At 41.7% G+C, this 14,712-nt stretch overlaps 1 protein-coding gene across 1 annotated transcript in view; it reads left to right on the forward strand.

The window, feature by feature from the left end:
- Window positions 1-14,712, forward strand: part of LOC126184416 (mucin-5AC-like) — a 309,546-nt gene that overhangs the window by 76,627 nt on the left and 218,207 nt on the right. Inside the window, exon 4 of the mRNA XM_049926804.1 lies at window positions 14,493-14,538. Coding sequence (XP_049782761.1) covers window positions 14,493-14,538 — 46 coding nt within the window. The remainder of the gene's footprint in view (window positions 1-14,492; window positions 14,539-14,712) is intronic.

A 14,712-nucleotide genomic window follows, 5' to 3' on the forward strand; every position in this document is an offset into this window, starting at 1 on the left:
TCATTCATAGTATTATATGGTACAATTACATAACAGGAAAAGGTGCCATAGTGGCATGATTTTTATTCTTTGTGTAACAGAAAGTACTCGGCTACAAATTCTGGCTATTGAATATTATAGTAATGCTTGGGGGGGGGGGATGTTACACGATGAATAGCAGCTTGCTCTAAATGTAGAAAAATGTAAGTTAATGCAGATGAGTAGGGAAAACAAACCCATAGTGTTTGGATACAGCATTAGTAGTTTCCTGCTTGGCACAGTCATGTCATTTAAATATTGGGCATGGAACAGGAAAGGAAATGACTAGTAGTGATACAGGGTACCCTTCACCACACACCATACAGTGGATTGCAGAGTATTTGTGTGTGTGTAGATGGAGATCGATATCTGTTGCAGTTCTCATGAGAGCACTAAGTCAAATACTGAGAGATTAATTAATGAGCAAACTTTTTGTTTATGTCAGTGATATTTTGATTGCAATGGAATATTGACGTGAACATAGCGAGTTGTTTGAAAAAGTAGTCTTGGCTGTAAGAAAGGGAGAAATGACCTTCAGACTCTCTCTGTGTGAATGTGTTGGAGCAGTGATTCAGTGTTTAGGTCATAAATTCTCATGCGAAGGTGTTTTTTCAAACACTAACAAAGTTGAGGTAGTTTCAGAGTGCAAGAGGCCAACTACCAGAAAATAACTAAAATTGTACCTATAGTTACATGGTTTTTATCAAAAAGTTTTGGGTAATGGGGGGATGAATATTCCAAACCTATGCAACCTACTAAAGAACAACTCGACATGGGTATTGTGTGATGAGTGTGAGAGCAAATTCTGCAGTAGTAAAATGATATATTAGCCTGACATGTCAATGCCATTCTGACTACCTACGGACAGTTCAGATTATGGCATGGGATGTAAGTTGTTCCAGGAAAATTTGGTAGGAGGAGAGGTAGAACACAGGAGTGTAACTTTTGCCAGCCATGTGTTAAAATAAACAAGAGTGCAGCTGTAGCATTTCTGAGAAACTGTTATGGTTGTGTATGGCTTAAAAAGTTTTGGCTGTATCTGGAGGGTCATGATGTGACTGTGCTATCCGATCATAAAGCTCTTAGTTTTCTACAGCATAGTAGGTTCCTAAACAATCATTTTATGCAGTAGGCAGTGTTTTTGCAGCAGTTCATCTACAGAATAAGACATGTAAAAGAAACTGAACACAGCATAATTGACGCACTTGTTACGGCTACCTGTCGGAAAAAGAGGGCAGTCATGAGGATAAAGTAAGTGAAGAGTTCCGGCTCTTATGCTTGAAAAGAGTACAAGGGGAAAGAGAGATTCATGCTGTTTGCAAAGACATGCAATGAGCACAAAATGATGACCTCAAATTGAAAAATATAAATGCAAATTTTGGCAGCAAGAGTTACAAAAAGATGCCCTGATATATAAAACTCATAAGAGTGTTCATAGGAAAGGTGAAAAATAAAGTAGTAGAGACTGTGCTCTCCGAAAAAGTATGTCGAGCAGCTGATAGACTGTCTACTTAAGTTACGGGTATTAATGGGCACAAAAATATGTAGAAATCGTTGAGTATGTGCAGGTAACCAATCTAGCCATATGGGTGTGCACTCAGTTGGCCGCTTGTGACAGATGCCAGTGGGTGAAACGTTGCACTACCTCGCACCAGGGGTAGAGGGGGGGGGGGGGGGGGGGGGGGAAGATTCAAAGGATCATCCCTTGCAAAGTTGGTGAGCTGTTGGCTGTAGAGAATTTCAGGCCACTTCCAACTAGTCATGGTGGTATGAAGTACACACATAAAAAAAAGTTTTGCATAACCCCAGTTCCCAGAACTCCTGAAGATAGACGTTGACTGTGGACATTGTATCACAGATACAATCCCTCTGACTGTTCAGAAATGTCACTAAACCATACATGACCAGCGCCTATAAGGCGGAGGGGGGGCTCCAACAGCCGATCGGTTCCAGTCATTCCACCAGGAAGGAGGTACACGGCTCATGTTGTCTGTAGTTCAACAACGCCTAATAATATGGTCAATACCGCAGTTCAGTCATGTCCACATTGTTACTTTGTGCTAGGAAGGCCTCTAAACAGGGGAAGTGTCAAGTTGTCTCGGAGTGAACCAAAGCAATGTTGTTTGGACATGGAGGAGATACGAAGAGACAGGAACTGTCGATGACATGCCTCTCTCAGGCCGCCCATCAGAACTCAGTAAAATTTTATATTGCTCACACATGTGTTTATGTGCAGATTATAAACTATGTGTTTGGTGGTATATTATGTAGCTTAATTTTTATTATGTATGTTCTGCATCTACATGGATACTCTGCAAATCACATTTACGTGCCTGGCAGAGGGTTCGAACCACTGTCACAATTCTCTGTTATGCCAATCTTGTATATCGCGTGGAAAGAACGAACACCTATGCCTTTCTGTGTGAGCTCTGATTCCCCTTATTTTATCATGGTGATCATTTCTCCCTAGTAGATCGGTGTTAACAAAATATTTTCACATTTGGAAGAGAAAGTTGGTGATTGGAATTTCATGAGAAGATTCCGCCACAATGAAAAACACCTTTGTTTGAATGACGTGCACCCCATATCCTGTATCATTTCAGTGACGCGCTCTCTCCTATTTCGTGATAATACAAAATGTGCTGCCCTTCTTTGAACTCTTTCGATGTACCCTGTCAATCCTGTCTGGTAAGGATCCCACAACGCTCAGCAGTTTTCTAAAAGAGATGCTATCTTGGAAGAGTCCTCAATAGATTTGTGTGTAAAATTTTGGGGTTAACTTTGTAATATGTTTAAGATAATAATTCGAGGTATAAGTGTTTTATTATGAGGAATAGATGTACTATGTCTGTCTGAACATCATATAGTCACAGGTACGGAAAAGGTACATGTAATTGGATACAAGCTTTCAGCACATGTAAGTAAAGACACTATGGAGAGAGGAGGAGTTGCCATATATGTTAAAATTTATCATAGTGTGAAAAATTTAGAAACTAAAAAAATTTGTGTAGAGAAACATAGATGACCATATGCCTGTGAGCTTAAATTAAATAATGGTACTTGTAGCTGTGCATAGGTCCCATTGGGAAATTTTCAGCCATTTCTGAAAAACCTCGATTGTTTGTTGTGCTAACTGTCAGACAGGGGGAAATAAATTATTGTTAGTGGGAATTTCAATGTAGATCGTCCGAAAGAGTCTGATAGAAAGCATGACATTGAAGTATTACTTAGTTCTTTCAATTTGACAACAGTTATTGATTTTCCAACTTGGACAGTACTGGAAAGCAGCACACTGGTTGATAATGTTTTTATAGACCAAGATAAATTAAATAAAAACTTTTCCTGTTAAGAACGGTCTTTTTGATCTTGATGTACAGCTAGTTATAATATATGACATAGTCCCATACAGTAGTGCAAAACAGTCCTCCAAAAAGGTGCATTCAAGAAAAAATTTAACAATTGCAAATTTTAGAGACAGCTTGCAACAGTTAGCCTGGGATGAGGTGTACAGGGAACCTGATGCTAATTTAAAATGTAAACTATGTCATGATATCTTTGTGAGTATATTTGAAAACAATTTCCCTAAGAAAACACTGAAACGTAATTGGAAGAAACCATTTAAAAAACCATGGCTTACTAAAGGGATAAAAAATATTGTAAACAGAAAAGGAAAATGTATCTTATATCTATAAGGAGTAATGATATTTTTTTTAAACATTATAAAAACCTCTGCACATTATTAAAAAGTCCAGAAGTATGTGCGTTATGTTTGAGATTAACATATCTGATAACAAAATTACAATAATTTGGAATATTGTTAAAAGGGAAACAGGATAAGTGAGACCACAGGAAGACTATATTTCTATCAAACTCAATGAAAAGTTCGTTAAGAAAAAGTCAGAAGTGGTTAGCTGTGCGGTCTAACACGACTTTCCGGATTGGGAAGGAGTGCCTGGTCCCCGGCACAAATCCACCCAGCGGACTTGTGTCGAGGTCCGGTGAGCCAGCCAGTCTGTGGATTGTTTTTAGGCGGTTTTCCATCTGCCTCGACGAATGCGCTCTGGTTCCCCTTATTCTGCCTCAGCCACACTATCTCAGCAATTGCTGCGCAAACAAGTTCTCCACTTATGCGTACACCACCATTACTCTACTACGCAAACATAGGCGTTAAACTTGTCTGGTGTGAGACATTCCCTGGGGGTGTCCACTGGGGCCGAACCGCACAATAACCCTGAAAGAGTGGTTCGGTGTGGGGCGGTGGAGGGGTGAAGTGGACTGCAGTAGTCATCATGGGGTTGGGGCCACTGCGGCTACAGCGGGGACGGAGCCTCTCTGTCGTTTCTAGGCCCCCGGTTAACATACAATACAACACAATACAATAAAAAAGTCAGAAGTAGAAAAAATTTTTAATAATCATTTTTATTATTAAGTGTTGTAGAGAAAAGAAGAGCCAGCTGTTCATTAGAAAATACAAGGCTGTATTTGGAAGAGGCAATACGTATGCAGTTTGATTAAATTGAAATTCTGAATACTGAAATTAGGAAAACAATAAATTCACTTTAAAGTAAGAGCTCACGTGGAATTTGACATTTCTAACAGATCAGTAGGATTCTCAGCCCCAAATGTAGTAGCTCACTGAAACGGCATTTTTCCAGAAAGACTGAAATATGCAATTGTTAAACTATTACATAAAAAAAGGAATGGGTCTGATGCAAACAACTACCACTCAATCTCACTTCTGACCGCTTAATACAAAATTCTTGAAAAAATTACGTAATTAAGAGTAGCTGTATTTGTAAAAATGAAGTAGTGACAAAATGTCAGTTTGGTTTTCAGAAAGGCATTTTCGACAGAAAATGCTATATATGCTTTCACTGATCAAATATCAAATGCTCTGAATAACCGACTATCACCCATTGGGATTTTTTTCTGATCTCTTAAAGGCTTTTGACTGTGTGAATCATGAAATTCTTCTAGATAAGCTTAAGTATTGTGGTAGGAGAGGGACAGTGCACAAATCTTGTAATTCATAGAATGAGACTTTCATTCTACCGTGGAGTGTGCGCCGATATGAAACTTTCTGCCAAATAAAAACTGTGTGCCAGACCAAGACTGAGGTACCCAAGCACGACTAACGACCTGTCCTCACAGCTTCAGTTCTGCCAATACCTTGTCTCCTACCTTCCAAACTTCACAGAAACTCTTCTGTGAACCTTGCAGAAATAGCACTCCTGCAGGAAAGGATATTGCAGAAACATGGCTTAGCCACAGCCTGAGGGATGTTTCCAGAATGAGATTTTCACTCTGCAGCGGAATGAGCACTGATATGAAACTAGGTACTGGCAGCATTGAGGGTACAAGGACGGGCTGTTAGTCATGCTTGGATAGCTCAGTCTGTAGTGCACTTGCCTGCAGAAGACAAAGGTCCCGAGTTGGAGTCTCATTCTGGCACACAGTTTTAATCTCCCAGGAAGTTCAATTCATATTTAATTGGAAGAATGCAGAAGGTTGAAATTAACAGTACAGATAGTCTGCAAAAATAAGAAGAGGCCTCAAACTGGGAAGATATCAAGAATGGTGTCGCACAGGGTTCAGTCTTGGCTCCCTTTTTGTTCTTAATAAATATTAATGTCTTGCCACTCTGTATTCATGAAGATGCAAAACTATTCATTTTTGCTGCTGATACAAGTATAGTAGTCACACCCAACAAATAAAAATTAGTTGAGGAAATTGTATATAATGTCCTTCAGAAAAACATTAATTGGTTCTCTGCAAATGGACACTCACTAAATTTTGAGAAAAGGTAATAGTTATATGCAGTTCTGTACAGTAAATGGCATAACAGCATTGATAAATATAGACTTTAAACATAAGTCTGTTGCTAAGGGAGAATATTCATAATTTCTGTGTGAGTGCATTGATGAGAAATTGAATTGTAAGGAACACATAGATGAAATACTGAAATGTTTTTAAGTTCAGCTACTTCTGCTATTAGGGTTATTGCACATTTTGGTGATAAACATATAAGTAAATTAGCCTACAATGCCTATTTTCATTCACTGCTTCCATATGGCATCATATTTTGGGGTTATTTTGTCATTAAGAGAAAAAGCGTTCATTGCACAAAATCATGTAATCAGAACAATAGCTGGAGCCCACCCAAGATCGCTTTCCAGACAATTATTTAAGGAACTAGGGATATTCACAATACCTTCAGAATACATATATTCACTTATGAAATTTGTCGTTAATAACCCATCCCAATTCAAAAATAATAGCAAAGTACATAGCTACAACACCAGAAGAAAGGCTGATCTTCACTATTCTGTGTTAAATCTGAACTTTGCACAGAAATGGGTGAATTACGCTGCGACAAAAATCTTTGGTCATTTACGAAATAGCATTACAAGTCTGACAGATAGCCAACCGTAATTTAAAGTCAAATTAAAAGAATTTGTGAATTTGTGAATTTTTAGATATGAAGTAGTAATTGTAAAAAAAGAAAAAAATATTGTCTAAAGAAAACTTATGTTAAACTGTCACATTCCACATCATTACAACATGTCCTTTCATGACCTATGGAATAAGTATTTATGTAATGTAATGCAAATAGGATATTGATGAATTTAGAATGTAATAATCTGATGAGTTGAAAGGATATTGATGAATTTAGAGTGTAATAATCTGCCGAGTTGAAAGTTAAGTGGGCAATTTCTGCACAAGGTAGTAATAGTTTTAGTTTCCAATTACGTGCGGCAAAATAAGAAAATTGATAAAATATTGGTTGATTTATGGTGTCAGACAAATTTCATAGCATTAAAGATATGTTTCCTAGTGGGAACATGGACAGACTGTTCGAAATGTCAAGCTAAAAATGGATTTTGCTTGCCCTATAAACCAATTTTTGCTTGCTATCCTGTTTGTGAAATTATCAGTTCTAGTGGGGAGGGTGTTCAGTGCTTGATATATGGGGATTCGGGAAGTCATATGATTATTGGTTATCACCGTCATATTTTGACAGCTATCTTCCTTAAGCACTGACTGTAACTGTAGATTGACACATGTTTGATGCAGTATGTGGCCATTGTGTTCAATGCCGTGTGTGGCCGAGGAGGTCTTGAAGTTCTGCAGAGGTTGCTGGACTGTGAATGATCTTAATTTTGATGCCAGAAAACCCATCATGTTCTGTATTTGTGTTAGTTAAGTGCTACAAAGAAGTGCTCCACGCAAAATGTAATTTCAAATGAGCAGAAGTTGAGTTGTCTCAAAGTTTTACATAAATTTATCTGATTTATGTTTATTTTGGCATTTAATTAAAGGCCATAATTTTTATAATTTGTATTATATTTAGTTAATTTATGCAAATATTGTGTTACGACATATCCTAGGAGGAACATGTTGTTTCATAGAGAATCACACTGTTGTTCTGGTATGCAAGTAGTGTATTCTGTTTATTATGTTAAGTATGTATTTATTATTTTATGTATGTAAAATTTGGTGTGACTTGTGCTAATGTGCCAAGTGAGCGAGCTAAGTGGAGGTGTGTAACATAAGTGTATGTAGGCGAGTGGTTTGGTTGCCTGGGTAGTAGTATGAGGGGAGGTGAAATTGTACAGCTGAACGCAGCAGGCCAAGGGCTCAGGGCACATCACAGGTCTCTGTAGGTGACTCGTACAGGCAAGCGGGCGAGTCCAGGTCCAAATACAAGTAGCATCGCTAAAAATGGGTAGATCCCAAAGCTGGGAATTTGGACGGCTGATGCTCACATGGCGTTTGTGCACCAAAAATGGCAGAGCGTCAGAGAATCTTCAAGATGGCAAAGGTACAGCTCTTCGAGGTGACAGTAACTTGCAGCCAACTGTTAATGCAAATCTGAATACATTGCGATCTCAGAAAAATGAGAGGTGCAACGAATGACACAACAATATTTTCAATGTCTTTAAAACTGTAAAAGATAATATTTCACAGTGACTAACATTTTTAGTTCCAATATGATGGACATAGAGGAATTATGAGCCAAGCTCATAAACTTAGTGTAAATCGCGATCTTCAGATGTCTGTGCCAAGTAAGTCAATTAAGGGTGCAAAAGACCCTCCTTGGTTTAATAATCAAATTTGTAAAATGCTGAGGAATCAGATATTGTTGCTCATGTGGTTCAAAAAAAGAACATGCAAATATCAACAAGCGAAAGTGAGTAGAAATTTATGAGTCTGTACGAATATTAATGCATGAAGCATACAATTACTTCCCCCATCATACTGTAGTGAAAGAGCTTGCAAAGAACCCGAGGTAATTCTGGTCATACGTTAAATCACTAAGCAGGTCAAAGGCTTCTGTCCAGCCACTCATCGACCAGTCAGGGGTGGCAGTAGCAGACAGCACAAGGAAGGCAGAGTTTTAAATTTCACTTTTAAGAAATAATTCACGCAGGACGATTGTACAAACATACTGTCATACAGATTTCGAAAAGGATGACATGCTAGAGGCATCCATGGTGTAGAGGAGCATCTGAAAGGGTTGAATACGAATAGGTTGCCAGGTCTGGATGGAATCTCAATTCGGTTTTAGGTCATTGGTGCCTTATGTAGCTCACATTAATGTGAATCTCTCTGTCAGTGCAAAGTCCAATGCGACTGGAAAAAGGTGCAGGTTGCTCCTGTATTTAAAAAAAGGTAAAAGAATGGACCCGCATAATTACAGACCATCAGTTATTGTAGAATTTACGAATACATGCCAAGTTAAAGTATAATAAGTTTCCTTGATACAGAAAAGCTTTTTTCCACATTTTGGCACAGATTTCGAAAGTATGACGTGTGTCAAATTCAGCTTACTGTTTTCTCACATGATATCCTATAAAGCAGAGATGGACGGCATCAGGCAGATTTGATTTTTCTAGATTTCCAGAAAGCATTTGACACGGTGCCCCACTGCAGACTCCTAACGAAGGTATGGAATAGGTTCCCAGATATGCAAGTGGCTCAAAGACTTCTTAAATAACCCAGTACATTGCCTTCGATGGTGAGTGTTCATCAGAGATGAGGGTATTATCAGGAGTGCCACAGGAAAGTGTGATAGGACTATGGTTATTTTCTATATACATACATGGTCTGGTGGAAAAGGTAAGCAGCAGTCTGGGGCTGTTTTCTGATATGCTGTGGTGTATGGGAAGATATCATTATTGAGTGACTGTAGGACGACGAAAAACAACTTCGACACTATTTCTAGTTGGAGTGATGAATGACAGCTTGCTATAAATGTAGAAAAATGTAAGTTAATGCAGTTGAACAGGAAAAAGAAACCAATGATGTTAGAGTGCAGCATTAGTAGTGTGCTGCTCAACACAGTCACACCGATTAAATATCTAGGCATAATGTTGCAAAGCAATATGAAATGGAATGAGCATGTAAGGATTGAGGTACGGAAGGCGAATGGTAGACTTTGGTTTGTTGAGAGAATTTCGGGAAAATGTGGTTCATCTGTAAAGGAGACTGCATGTAGGATACTAGTGTGACTCATTGTTGTGTTCTATTGGACTGTTTCGAATCTGCACCAGGTCAGATTAAGGGAAGACATCAAAGCAATTCGGAGACAGGCTGCTAGATTTGTTACCAGTGGTTTCAAAAAACGCGCAAATATTATGGGGATCTTTGGGAACCCAAATGGGAAACACTGGAGGGGAGGCAAAATTCTTTTTGAGGAGAACTGGCATTTGTGGCTGACTGTAGAAAGATTCTGCTGCCACCAACATTCGTTTCGTGTAAGCACCATGAAAATTAGATGTGAGAAATTAGGGCTCATACAGAACATATAGATCCAGAATGAAATTTCCCTCTGCTGCCTCCCCCCCATCCCTCTCCCTCTGCTGCCTCCCCCCCATCCCTCTCCCTCTGCTGGTCCCCCCCATCCCTCTCCCTCTGCTGGTTCCCCCCCCCCCATCCCTCTCCCTCTGCTGGTCCCCCCCCCATCCCTCTCCCTCTGCTGGTTCCCCCCTCCCCATCCCTCTCCCTCTGCTGGTTCCCCCCCCATCCCTCTCCCTCTGCTGGTTCCCCCCCATCCCTCTCCCTCTGCTGGTTCCCCCCATCCCTCTCCCTCTGCTGGTCCCCCCCCCATCCTTCTCCCTCTGCTGGTTCCCCCCCCATCCCTCTCCCTCTGCTGGTTCCCCCCCCATCCCTCTCCCTCTGCTGGTTCCCCCCCCCATCCCAGTCCCCTCCCGCTCTCGCCCTCCCCCTTCCCCTCCCGCTCTCGCCCTCCCCCTTCCCCTCCCGCTCTCGCCTTCCCCCTTCCCCTCCCGCTCTCGCCCTCCCCCTTCCCCTCCCACTCTCGCCCTCCCCCTTCCCCTCCCGCTCTCGCCCTCCCCCTTCCCCTCCCGCTCTCGCCCTCCCCCTTCCCCTCCCGCTCTCGCCCTCCCCCTTCCCCTCCCGCTCTCGCCCTCCCCCTTCCCCTCCCGCTCTCGCCCTCCCCCTTCCCCTCCCGCTCTCGCCCTCCCCCTTCCCCTCCCCCTCCCGCTCTCGCCCTCCCCCTTCCCCTCCCGCTCTCGCCCTCCCCCTTCCCCTCCCGCTCTCGCCCTCCCCCTTCCCCTCCCACTCTCGCCCTCCCCCTTCCCCTCCCGCTCTCGCCCTCCCCCTTCCCCTCCCGCTCTCGCCCTCCCCCTTCCCCTCCCGCTCTCGCCCTCCCCCTTCCCCTCCCGCTCTCGCCCTAGCCCTCCCGCTCTCGCCCTCCCCCTCCCCCTCCCCCTCCCCCTCCCGCTCTCCCCCTCCCCCTCCCGCTCTCCCCCTCCCGCTCTCCCCCTCCCGCTCTCCCCCTCCCGCTCTCGCTTTCCCCCTCCCGCTCTCGCTTTCCCCCTCCCGCTCTCGCCCTCCCCCTCCCGCTCTCCCCCTCCCGCTCTCGCCCTCCCCCTCCCGCTCTCGCCCTCCCCCTCCCGCTCTCGCCCTCCCCCTCCCGCTCTCGCCCTCCCCCTCCCCTGCAGTATGTCATTTGCACACAGATTCCCGAATATTACTAGAGAATTTTTGTCCTCTAGTTTAGCTGACAGACTATTGTAGTGGGTGTTTTTTAAATGTATGTTATAGAAAAAAACACTCATAAGTTACAGGGGGAAGAGGTTTAGTATACTTATTTGTTTATTTCTTTATTCATCCACATACAGAAATGTTAAATGGATGTTGTCCAAATGTACATGTAAATTTTCTGTGGAATCATTTCAGAGAAATGGAACCTACAAATATAGACATAAAATATTACAAAAAAATGATACAGTACATAGTAATACTGACTTATATGCTTCTTTTTTTTTTAAATCGTATACTTAGTTCTTCAAAGGCCTTTACTTTTACCATACCCAGCCAGCAAATCCTTTTATACCCAACAGTGATTCAGCAAGGGTTTTACACTAGACAACTACTGATGATGATGATGATGATGATGATGATGATGATGATGATTGGTTTGTGGGGCACTCAACTGTGCAGTTATCAACGCCCATACAAATTCCCAACCTTTGCTCAGCCCAATCTCGACACTTTCGTGAATGATGATGAAGTGATGAAAACAACACCACACACACACACCCAGTCATCTCGAGGCAGGTGAAAATCCCTGACCCCACCGGGAATCAAACCCGGGACCCCATGCTCGGTAAGGGAGAACGCGACTGCGAGACCACGACCTGCAGACTAGACAACAACTGTCTGTTGTTTATATTTAATATAATGATGACGTTAAGGACCAAAAAACAGTCTTCCCAGTTTTGGCTTAATATAAACATTATAAGAAAAATTGTTAGTGGTCAACATAGTCACTTACAAGTAAAAGCATTGTTAGAGTAGAAATTCTTTTAAATTTTGCCTTCATTTATTTTCATGTTGCAAATTTCTGTTGTAGACTGGCAGTCTGCTGTAAAGTTTAGCACCAATACGGCTCACATACCTTTGTGTGTTAGTTTATTTTGAGTCAGCATTTGTCTGAAACTCTTCAAGCAAGGTGGAGTCTCATTTATATGACAAATGCCCGTGCACTTGCTCACGCATGTGTGCGTACACACACACACACACACACACACACACACACACACACACACACACACACACACACACACACACACACACACACACACAGAGAGAGAGAGAGAGAGAGAGAGAGAGAGAGAGAGAGAGAGAGAGATATCATGCTTTACAGAGCGTTCTGCGATGAGGTGTGGACGACCAGTCCCTTGTCACCTACTTGTGGTTTCATTGCTGAGCAAAGTTGTAAGGGATAGAAAAGACCCATTGTGGTTTGACACCTGTGTTAGAAAGCTGCTATAAAAGCAGAGAGCTTCACCTGCAAATTTAAATGTAACCAAAGTATTACAGGCAAACAAAAAGTAAACAAATACGCAGTTAGCTTAAGGGGAACCACACGTGAAGCGTTCACCGAATTTGAAAGTAAAGCTCTGTCTATTAACTTGACAGAAAATCCAAATATTTTTTTGGTTTTACATTAAATCAATAAATGGGTCAAAAGCCATCTGCCCAGACACTCTGTGACCATAATGGAGAATGACGTAGAAAAGGCCAAAATACTAAATTTCTTTTTCCCAAAACTTGTTTCACAGAAGAAGATCACACTATTGTGCCTCATTCAAATTGTCACACAAACAAGAAAGTGGCTGACACCGAAATAAATGACCGTGGGATATAAAAGCAACTGAAATTGCTGAACAGATGCAAGGCCACCGGACATGAGGGGATACCAATATGATTCTGCAAAGAGTAAGCAAAAGAACTTGCCCTCATTTAATAGGCGTGTACTGTAGGTCCCTGGAGAAGCGAACTGTTCCTGATGGTAGGAGAAAAGCACAGGTCATTTCTGTTTTCGAGAAGGGTTGTCGAACAGATGCACAAAACTATAGGCCTATATCTCTGACATCAGTCTGTTGTAGAATTTTTTAGCATGTTTTGTCTCCTCTGTAGGAATCAACATGGGCTCCAAAAATAATGTAAAACCCACCTTACTCTGTTCACCCATGAGACCCAGAAAGTTGTAGATACTGGTGCCCAGGTAGATGCCATGTTGCTTGACTTCCTGGAAACATTTGATGCAATTCCTCGCTGCTGCATAATGGACAAAATTTGTGGAATATCAGACCAGCTGTGTGACTGGATTGAAGAGAGAGAGTATGCCATTCTGAATGAAGGGAAGGCTTCAGACATAAAAGTGTACTCTAAGGGAGTGTTACACGTCCATTACTTTTCACAAGTTACGTAGCAGAAAGTGTAGGAAGTTCCAGGAGGTTTTTCATGGATGATACTCTTATATACAGAGAAGTTGCATTGCTAGATAATTGTAGCTAAGTGCAAGAAGACCTGCAGAAGATTGACACCTGGAGAAGGGAGTGACCCTCAACAAATGTTAAATATTGTGTGTACATAGACAGAAAGACCCATTATTGTGTGATTACAAAATTTCAGAACAAGCACTTGAAGCATTTACTTCCATAAAATACCTAGGAGTACGCGTACAGAGTGATTTAAAGTAGAACAACCACATAAAATTAATCACAGGAAAGGCAGATGCCAGACTGAGATTCATTGGAAGAATCCTGAGGAAATGTCCATCAACAAAGGTTTGTAACCCACAGTGGTCTGTCGCACACCAGACACATATCTAGGTCTATAGGGCTCAGTTCAAAGTTGGACTCATCACTGAAGACATTTCAATGCCAGTCAACGTGATTCCAGGCCAAAGACACGTCTGAAGATGTCCCGGACAGCAGTGGGTATCAAGCTGACTGTTGCCCGCCATACAGCCCGATAACCAGGAATGATGGTCTGGGATGCCATTTCTTTTCATAGCAGGACCACTTTGGTTGTCATCCGTGGCACTCTTGACAGCACAGTGGTACGTCAATGATTTTCTACACCCCGTTTTGTTGCCCATTATGGCAGGCCATCCAGGGCTTTCTTTTCAGCAAGATAAGACCAGCCTGCACATGGCAAAAATTTCTACTGCTCGTCTTCATGGTTGTCAAACCCTGACTTGGCCGGATCTCTCCCCAATCAATAATATTTGGAGTGTTATGGGCAGTGCCCTCCAACCAGCTCGCGATCTTGACAGTATAATCCGCCAATTGGCCAGAATTTGGCACTGTATCCCTCAGGAAACGTCAAACAGCTCTTAACAGTCAATGCCAAGCCAAATAACTCCTTGCGTAAGGGCACGAGGTTGACCTACACATTACTGAGTAGCTCAATTTGTGAAGCTATTTCTTTTGAATAAACCATCCAGTTCAATTTTTCTGTAATTGTAATCGTTTGTTTGTCTGTACATGTAAACCACACCTGCCGATTTCCGTCCCATTCAGATAATTCCTTCATAGCGCGCTATTTCAGAGTGTATGTATGAGTTTGTATTGGTTATTTGTACAATATTTGTTTGTAATCACAAAACAAATTAAATACATGTTAGTGTAATTATTATTTTTATCTTTTTTCAGTGATCCAACAGCTCTCGAGTCATTTTTGGGAATTGCAGCTGCAGGGGTAAGTTATTTCATTCACCCTTTGCTAGATATTATTAATGAAATTAATAATTATTTAGAGCACAAATTTTGAAACTGTTTGCATAGTACCTTGGGCTTTAACATCAATTTTATTGGAAATTTACGCAACTTGGGAGTATAGTTTTGTCGTAACTGCTCACAGATGGTTAACAAA

This window comes from Schistocerca cancellata, chromosome 4 (genome assembly GCF_023864275.1).
Source record: "Schistocerca cancellata isolate TAMUIC-IGC-003103 chromosome 4, iqSchCanc2.1, whole genome shotgun sequence".
Taxonomy (NCBI): Eukaryota; Metazoa; Arthropoda; class Insecta; order Orthoptera; family Acrididae; genus Schistocerca; species Schistocerca cancellata.